At 45.6% G+C, this 9,691-nt stretch overlaps 1 protein-coding gene across 1 annotated transcript in view; it reads right to left on the reverse strand.

Annotated features, from left to right (window-relative positions):
- SLC22A16 (solute carrier family 22 member 16) overlaps positions 1 to 978 on the reverse strand; it is a 41,611-nt gene extending 40,633 nt beyond the window's left edge. The window contains exon 1 of the mRNA XM_047860821.1: positions 867 to 978. Coding sequence (XP_047716777.1) covers positions 867 to 919 — 53 coding nt within the window. The 5' untranslated portion in view covers positions 920 to 978. The remainder of the gene's footprint in view (positions 1 to 866) is intronic.
- Between the last annotated feature and the right edge of the window lie 8,713 nt (positions 979 to 9,691).

The following is a 9,691-nucleotide window of genomic DNA, read 5'->3' on the forward strand; positions in this document are numbered from 1 at the left end:
GCTCCAAACCTCTGATCGTCATACTTACTGTATAGCCCCTCACCCAGCAGCCTCTCTTCCCAAAAGCCTCTGGGTCAGAGAGGAGCGTTTCTCTATGAATGAATGAATGAATGCAATATTTTAATGTCTTAATTAATTTGACAAATGAAAGGGGGGTGCAACGTGGCTAAATCTGGGTCCCAGCGTGTGGCGTCTGTGGGACCCTGGCCCTACCAGCCTCAGTTTCCCAATCATTAAAATAAGGATGCAAACACCTCCTTTGCAAGGGCATCGAATGAAACTCTGTGTGTAACAAGCCGACACAATGTACCTGGCACATCTTTAGGCTTCTATAAATGGCAACAAAATCTGACTAACGGGTTTTCCTGGGGCAATACCTGCCTGCCGGGCACAGAGGCAGACCCTACGGGGCAGAGCTGGTCAGCAGTCGTCCGCGGAAGTGAAAGAGGGGCCGGTTTGGCGGACTGGAGAAACGGGCCGCCAGGAGCAGGCACTCCTCCACTCGTGTGAGCCGGCCGCTCCGGCCCGACCTCGGACTTGGGCTCCCGCAGAGGGCGCGCCCCGGGTCCCACCTGCTCGCAGCAGCCACCACTCCGGAGGCCAGTCCCAGCGCCCCGCTGCTCGCTGTCGGGGAGACCCCGGCGCCGGAGTCCGAGAGGACAAGCCCAGCCCTGGGCCCGGAGTCCGACGCGGGTCTCCCGACTACCCCACGAAACGAGCGGGAGAGGTTTCCGTATCGGGAGCGCCGCGCGAGAACCCCCGCCCCCCCACCGCAACGGAAAGAAACAGACCCCACCGGCGCCCCCTCCCCGTGGCTCCCGCTCCGCTCCGCCGCCCTCCCCCCCTGCCCACCCCCAACTCCCTACCTGCCGAAGTGCCCCACGTGGTCAAAAATCAACTCCAAATTGTGTGGCTTCATGGTGCCGCCGTGCGCTGCGCTCCCCAGCTGGACACTCCGAGCGCGCCGAGCGCCGGGGACGGCGGGCACCGCGCCCCGCCCCGCCCCGCCCCGCCCCGGCCCGCCGCGCCCCGGGGGTCCAGCCCCGCCGGCAGTGTCCCCCGCGCGCCAGCGGGCGGCTCGCGGGGCCGGGCTCGCTTCCCCCCTCCGTGGCCGGTCTCCCCTCCCCGCCCGCGCAGCCTCCGGCTTCTCCCCGCCGCCGTGGCCTCGTCCCCAGCTCGTCGCGGTCCCGGGGCCCGCCGTCGCGCCCGCGCCCTCCCTCCCTCCTGTGGGACACTCACCGCGTCGTCGTGGTCGCCTCTCTCTGTCTGTCTGTCTCTCTCGGTCGTGCCGGTGCCTCGGGACTGCCCGAGGAGGCAATGCAGAGACCGGGGTTAGGTTTGGGGGCCCGCAAGAACCTAGCATCTTTGGAAAGACACGCCTCACAAGCGTGGCACTCAGACTTGCGGGAAGGGGCTACTGCAGGTGCTTGATTTTTCTATGTAACGTTTCTGGACTCCACTCTTCGCCTGGGACAAAAACCGCTCTCTCAGACGAGGCCGACAGTTTGAGGGCCAGGACAGAGTCTCCAAGAGCAGAGCATTAAGAACGGATTCTGATGGCCCCGAAAAGTGACAGGATCTGGCAGGGCTGTGTTAAAGTTTTTATGTCACCCAAAGGGCTAAAGAACGCTCTGGGCAGAGGCTCGAGCAGAACAGTGGCAACAAGAAACTTGTACTTGAGCAGGATTTGAAAAAGAGAGAAAAGCTCACTCCCAAAGTACTTCCCTCACCTACTGGTATATTCTGGATACCTATCCTTTGTCAGTTAAGTGTTATGAGAAATTGTACTTTCAATCCATTTATGGTGTTTTCAATGATCAGAAGTGGTATTTTTTATCTTAATGAAGTCAAATTCATACATATGTTCCTTTATAATTTGTGGTTTTGTATCTTGTTTAAAAAATTCTGCTTTACCGGGGGCACCTGGGTGGCTCGGTTGGTTAAGTATCCCACCTGGCCTCAGATCATGATCTCAGGGTTCATGGGTTCCAGCCCCTCAACAGGCTCTATGCAGACGGCTCAGAACCTGGAGCCTGCTTCGGATTCTGTGTCTCCCTCTCTCTCCCTCTCTCTCTGCCCCTACCCAACCCCCTCTGAAATGAATAAACACTAAAAAAATTTTTTTTTAATTCTGCTTTACCATGAGGTCACAAAATATTCTATTTTCTTCTCAAAGTTATAGCTTTTGGCTTTTCTCATTTAGGTCTTAAATCCACTGAAAGATCATTTAGTTTAAGATAGAGATTCAGTCTGGGGCTTTTGTCATACACATAAAAAATTGTCCAGCACCATTTATGGCATTTTCTATCTCTGCATTGCCACCTCTGTCATCTATGAAGTTTCAGTTTATGGGCGGGTTTGTTCTGGGCTCTCTAAATCTGTTCCAGTGACCTATTTATTTTTCCCTATACCCATGTGTCTTTATTATTATAGTTTCATACAATATGCTCCAATCAAACTTTCATTACTCTTCCAAAATAGCTCTTATCAAAGACACCATGGTCCCCATGTTGCCAAATCCAATGGTCAATTTTCAATCCTTATCTTAATGTCCACTGTTAAAGAAAAATTATTTTACAAGGTATGATCATGACTCACATAGAAATATAAAATGAACAAATCAGTAACTTTATTTCACTCATTAATTAACGAGGGAACCAATGAGATGCTACAATCTGTTCAAAGAAGAATTCAGTGAACCCCACATATAAAAATAATAAGGAATGCTAGTACGAAGTTACAAATAGATGCAGAACTGATCTGTCCACCAGGCAATGGCATTTCACCAATTCCACCAATGTGTCAATTGCATTCCACTAAACACAATTCATTTCTATGGACAAGAACAATTTGCATTATTATCAGTTTTCTACAACTTACAAAGTTGTGAAATGGTTCAAAAATAATGAAAGATGAAGATAACCGTGAAGAGTATTCCAAAAAAAGGTTCCCATCTCAAAGTGTCTCACAATACTTACTGGTACCACAATATTGGTTTGTCTTAGAACAAACATCCTCCTTGGCTTCTGGGCTACCCCAGTCTCCTGATTTTCCTCTCACCTTGCCACTTGCTGTTATCTCCGTCTCTTAGCTCCTCCTCCCTTTCCCGGTTTCTCTAAATGTTGGAGTGCCCCAGGACTCTGAGCTCTTCACTTTTCACGTTCTCCCTCAGTAGCATGACGTAGTTCAAGAGTTGGCAAACCACAGAGGCCAGGCCAAGTCTGGTCTGCCACCTGCTCTAGCAAATTGTGTTTTTTGGAACACAATCATGTTCATTCATTCATATATTGTCTGTGGCTGCTTTCATACCGCAATGCCAGACTTGAGTAGCTGTGACAGAGTGTATGGCCCACTAAGTCTAAAATATTTACTATCTGGCCCTTTATAGATGAAGCTTGTCAACCCATGATCTACTCCCAAGGCTTTCAAAACATGTATGAATGACTCCCAGATCTATGTGGCCAAGCTGACCTCAGGTTAATACCACTACCTTCTCCACCCCTTGTCCACACGTCTAAAAGCCACCTCAAAATTACCATGGCCACCTTCAATCCCACTCCTCTCCAGCATTTCCTGTCTCAGTAAATGGCACCTCACCAGTTGCTTAGGCCAAGCGCTGGGTATCTTCTTGTATCCCTCTCTTGTTTTCACAATCCACATATTTTTCCAACGGAAAATTCTGGTTGCTCTGCCTTGATGATAGAGCCTGATTCTGAACACTTCTCTCTACCCCCACTGCTACCCTTCCTGTCCAAACCATCATCTCCAGCCTGGACTAGGCAACATCCTCCTAATTGGTCTCCATGCTTCCTCCCTTGCCCCCCACATCTCCCCAAAATATAATTCGGAGTAAGACACTCCTTTGCTTGGCAGCTTTCTCTCACTATTAGAATAAAATCAGAGTCCTAGCCTGGCGCGGTCTGCTTCTCTGATTCATCTCCCACCTTTTTCTCAACCACTCTTCCACTCCAGCCTCCTTGCTCATTGTAAACCACACTCCAGTCCCCACACTTTCACACTTGCTTTTCCCTCTGCTTGAAGCTTTTTTTCCACTTTGACTTTCTGTTTATTTTTCAATTTAAAAATATGCACCCCTTCCCCGATAAAACAGCCACAACTATATTTTAGGGAGATGCGGGGGACAAGGGAGAAAGCGTGGAGACCAATTAGGAGGGGGTTGCACAATCCAGGCTGGAGATGATGGTTTGGACAAGAAGGTTAGTAGTAGGGGTAGAGAGAAGTGCACAGAATCAGGCTCTATCATAAAGGCAGAGCAGCCAGAATTTTCTGCTGGAAAAGGATATGGAGCGTGAAAACAAGAGAGCAATGAAAGAAGATACCAGGGGTTTTGGCCTAAGCAACTGGTGAGGTGCCATTTACTGAGATGGGAAATAAGCCCAAATAAATCACCCCCACCAAGAGTCTGGGACTTTACTGAGATATAATTGACACATAACAGTATGTCAGTTTAAGGTGTACAATGTGATGATCTGATACAGGTATAAATTACAAAATTGTTACCACAGTAAAATTAGTTAACACACCTATCATCTCGTATAGTTACCGTGTGTGTGTATGTGTGTGTGTGTGTGTGTGTGTGCATGTGGTGAGAAATTCTAAGATCTACTCTCTCAGCAACTTTCCAGTATACAGTATTATACAGTGTGGTTAACTACAGTCACCATACTATATATTACATCCCTAGGACTTATTCATCTTAATGCTGCAAGTCTATACCCTTTGGCCACCTTCACCCATTTCTCCCAAACCGCCTCCCCCCCCCCCACCTCTGGAAACCACCAATCTCTTTTCTGCTTCTATGAGTTCAGTTTCTTCTACCTGAGACTTCTGTCTCCAAGGAATCACACAACTCATTTCCTCACTTCAGTCAGTTCAAATGTTTCCTCTTCTGAGAAGATTTCTCTGCTGCTCCTACAACATCAGTCTTCACCACTCTCTAGCCCCTTACTGTGCTATCCTGCTTTATTTTTCTTCAACCTGGCATGTGTATATATAATTTGATATCACTGCTATAGAATATAAACTCCATGAGGGCAGGGACTTTGACATACAGTAGATGCTCAGCAAGTATATGTTGAATGAATGAATGAACATAATCCAAACATCAGGAATAATGAAATAAAATGCACACAATTTTCTGAGAGCCCCAGTGTACCCACACATGAATGGAAGAAGGCTAAGGTCCTGGCTCAAACCTTACACACAACTCAGGCAAATCTTGAGATTTCCTAAAGAGGAGCCCCTTAACAACGCACTTGCCTTCTTAGAAATCCAGTGAGATTGTTTTAACACAAATACAGGGCAGATGTATTTTCCAGCGAGTAGAAGGGGTATAGGGGAACAGAAAAGGGAGAAAGGCAGGAACCCAAGAAAAAACAATGTTTTTGTATCCTTCTAAATCTAAATGGTTAGTTGTTGGGGCACCTGGGTGGCGCAGTCGGTTAAGCGTCCGACTTCAGACAGGTCACGATCTCGCGGTCCGGGAGTTCGAGCCCCGCGTCAGGCTCTGAGCTGATGGCTCAGAGCCTGGAGCCTGTTTCTGATTCTGTGTCTCCCTCTCTCTCTGCCCCTCCCCCTTTCATGCTCTGTCTCTCTCTGTCCCAAAAATAAATAAACGTTGAAAAAAAAAAATTAAAATAAATAAATAAATAAATAAATGGTTAGTTGTTTAATTGGGTGACTTGAACTCCTTGGCACATGAGTAAATATTCCAATGTCCTGTGGCCTCATGGTTTTCAGGTCCCAACTCTCATCCCAGCCTGGACTTCCTTTTCTTTCTTTCTTTCTTTCTTTCTTTCTTTCTTTTTTTTTTTTTAATGTTTATTTATTTTTGAGAGAGAGAGACAGACAGACAGAGTATGAGCGGGGGAGGGGCAGAGAGGAAGAGAGAGACACAGAATCTGAAGCAGGCTCCAGGCTCTGAGCTGTCAGCACAGAGCCCGACGTGGGGCTCGAACTCACAAACCACGAGATCATGACCTGAGCCAAAGTCAGACGCTTAACTGACTGAGCTACCCACCAGCCTGGAGTTTCTCTTCAAAGTCTCTTTGGAACTATATCTAGGTATCTAAGAGGTATCCACAAATTGGAGAGAAACCAAAGAGCAAATGGTGATTAAGTTCATTGATGGGCAAAGAGTGACCTGGAACTTTATTTATAAAATGCTAAGTACACATCAGATTATAAAGTTAGTAATAAATGTATGGAAACAGATTTTCTGCCCATGGCTAAGAAATCACCAACATGAGCAGGAAGGGGATTTGATGTGGTGGGGGACAGGCAGAAGCCCACAAAATTGCTGCCAGTGCAGGTCTGCAAACCATTTCTCAAAGGCTCTGTCGCACCTTGTCCTCCCCATGGCCTAGACAGACAGCCACATGCTATCAAACCAAAGTCCTTCTTCAGCAGAGCCCAGGCAGAGCCTGCCTGAGGGGAGTTTCTGGAGTAGACCTTATCTTGGCACCCTCTCACCTCCCCAACCACACCTCCCTCCCACTCCAGGGACCCCATCACCTCTGTCCCGGGGCTCCAGGCTGGGCTGATCTCTAAATACCACTTCCACTCCCACTGCCCCCTCACTCTGTCCCACCCGCCTGAAGGCTCCCAGCTAAAATTACCTCCTCCTCCTCTGTCAAAGCCCTGCTTCCCAAAGCCAGTGATTCTAGATGGAATTTATGTTAATATTGGGTCCTCTTGTAGGAAAAAAATATCTTGGCTCCTCCACTGCCTGTGAATGATGATGTCTCTGGTATTTCTTATCTTTGGCCTTTTTCTTTTCTTGCCCTATATTCTCTCTTGATTGAGCAGACCCACCAGTATTGGAACCCAGAAAACACCACCAAAACTACTTGATAAAGTCAAGCAAAGCTGTGGTAAGGGAAAGCATGGACTTGCTAGCGTCCCCGTAGCATTCAAAGGGGAAAGGGCAAATGCGGGTGAGGTCTGGGAGTCTAGTTTCAGGAAGGTCTTTCCATGGGCTTGACTGGGCTTGGAAAAGGATCTTAATATATGAGTTTAGAATTGGAGAACACAGAAAGGTAAGGATTTTGAAGCAAGGCATTAAGAGTCCTGGGAAGTAGGGGCACCTGGGTGGCTCAGTCAGTCAAACAACCGACTCTTGGTTCATTCAGCTCAGGCCATGATCTCATGGTTTGTGGGATCGAGCCCCACATTGGACTCTGTGCTGACAGCATGGAGCCTGCATTGGATTCTCTCTCCCTCTCTCTCTGCCACTTACTCTCTCTCTCAAAATAAATAAATAAATAAATAAATAAATAAATAAATAAACTTTTAAAAATGAATTAAAAATAAAGAGTCTTGGGAAGTAAACAGTCATCTCAGGCTTTTTATTGAGAAGTTGAAGAGTATGATGATCATTTAAATGCTTTGGGGAAATTCCTGAAATGAACAATAAGGTATTTGTAACTTTTATCTTCCTTGGCAAGAGTTTTCTAGAATAGTAAAGTCATGTTAATGAAGACAGAAAAATAGTAAAATTATGTCAATGTGGACAGTCAAAGAAGCTGATGGGATGAGAGCAGGCATGTTTTGAGCTCAGTCTTATGCCTGACACACAGAAAATAATGGGTACATTGACCCGAACGGCCTTGGAATGCACTGTTAAGAGCTCACGCTCTGCAATTGACAACCTGGTTGTAAATTCCACCTCCATCACTTAAAAACTTTGACACGCAGGCCAAGTAACATCTCTCTGATGTCACTACGTGGTCAAAATGATTGAATTCAAGTAACAGTCCTACCTTACGGCGCAGTGGTGAGGTCAATTAGCTAAGCCCTGTAAAGTGCTCTTGATACTTTTTCAGTTGCAAATAGCAGAAAACCGTGCTCAAACTAGAGCCAGAAAGGGACTTTTTTGACTCACTGTGGGAGAAGTCCAAAGGTAGAGCTAGCAGGATGTGTGATGTGATCCAGAGGGACAAACAGTGCCTTGGGTTTCCCTTTCTCTTATTCTCCATCTCTTCTCTTCTCTGCTTTTCTGTGTAGATTTCAATCCCAGATGAGCGAAAGCCTCTCATCAAAGGCAGGGCAGGGAATTCTCTGATTGGCTGGCCTACATCACATGTTTGGTTCTCATTTTAAACATTTTATAGTCACACATATCTATAAATAACAGTACTTTATATACATTATCCCATTTTATCTCAAAACAATGGAGTTATATAGGGGAACTGAGGCTCAGAGCTATTAAGTATGTTTGAATTTACCCAACTAGTGAACGGCAGAGCTGGGATTTGAATTAGTTTTCCCCTGATTCCATAAGCCTGCACACTTTCCATTGTGCAAACTGGACTCTCTGGGCAAATATTTCTCTTTTTAAAAAAATGTCTATTTATTTATTTTGAGAGAGAGAGAGAGAGAGTGGGGGCAGGGCAGAGAAAGAGAGAGAGACGGAGAGAGAGAATCCCGAGCAGACTCCACACTGAGCAGGAAGCCCCACCTCAGGCTCGATCCCACAACCCTGGGGTCATGACCTGAGCTGAAATCAAGAGTCACAGGCTGACCTAAGTCACTTAGGGACCCAGACTACATTTCCTTCTTAAATAGCTGCATGATATTTTTCTATTCTATAAATATACCATAGTCCATTTATCTAAACTTCTATTGTTGAACATCATGCTACAATGAACATAGGGGTCCATACAGCTTTTCAAGTTAATGTTTCCCAGTTAGTGGAACTGCTGGGTCATATGGCAGTTCTTTTTTTAATTTTTGGAGGAAACTCTATACTGTTTTCCACAATGGCTGCACCAATTTACATCCCCACCAACCGGGCATGAAGATTACCTTTTCTCCACATCCTCACCAACACCTGTTATTATCTTTTTCATACCAGCCATTCTAACAAGTATGAGGTGACATCTCGTTAGGTTTTAATCTGCATCTCCCTGATGATTAGTGGTGTCGAACATCTTCTCATGGAGTTCTGAAGTTTTTCTTTAACCAGAACTTCCATATTGCTTTTCATTTGTTTTTTCAGTTACAATGTAAATAAAGTCTTCCATTAGATCTTTGAATTGATTATTATTTTTTATTATTTTTATATTTCAAAGGCTGTTTATTCTGTGTGTGTCTGTGTGTGTGTGTTTTAACCAAGCCAAATTACTTCCCATATTGTTTAACATCATTTGTCAGATGAATCTCTCTTAAACTTTCTAAATATAACATTACCTCATTTAAAAAAAAATTTAATGTTTACTTGTTTTTGAGAGAGAGAGAGACACACGGAGAGTGAGTGGGGGAGGGTCAGAGAGAGAGGGAGACACAGAATCCGAAGCAGGCTCCAGACTCTGAGCTGTCAGCACGGAGCACGACACAGGGCTCAAACTCACAAATGGTGAGATCAGACCTGAGCTGAAGTCAGATGCCCAAACAACTGAACCACCCAGGTGCCCTATAACATTACCTCATTTGTAATAGTGGTTATGTTAACCCCTTCTTTCTTTCAGTATTCCTCTAATTTCTTTCTTTTACCTAACTGAATTAGCTAATACCTGCAGAATGATGTTAAATAATCGTAGTGTTACTAGACATCCTTGCCTCATTTCCGACTTTAATGCAAACATACATTATTTCACCATGACACTAAATGCTGGCTTTTAGACTAAGATAGATCTATTGAATCGTGTTAAGAAAGTGTCCAACTTTTGCT

The sequence above is a fragment of the Prionailurus viverrinus genome, chromosome B2, assembly GCF_022837055.1.
Source record: "Prionailurus viverrinus isolate Anna chromosome B2, UM_Priviv_1.0, whole genome shotgun sequence".
NCBI classification, from domain to species: Eukaryota; Metazoa; Chordata; class Mammalia; order Carnivora; family Felidae; genus Prionailurus; species Prionailurus viverrinus.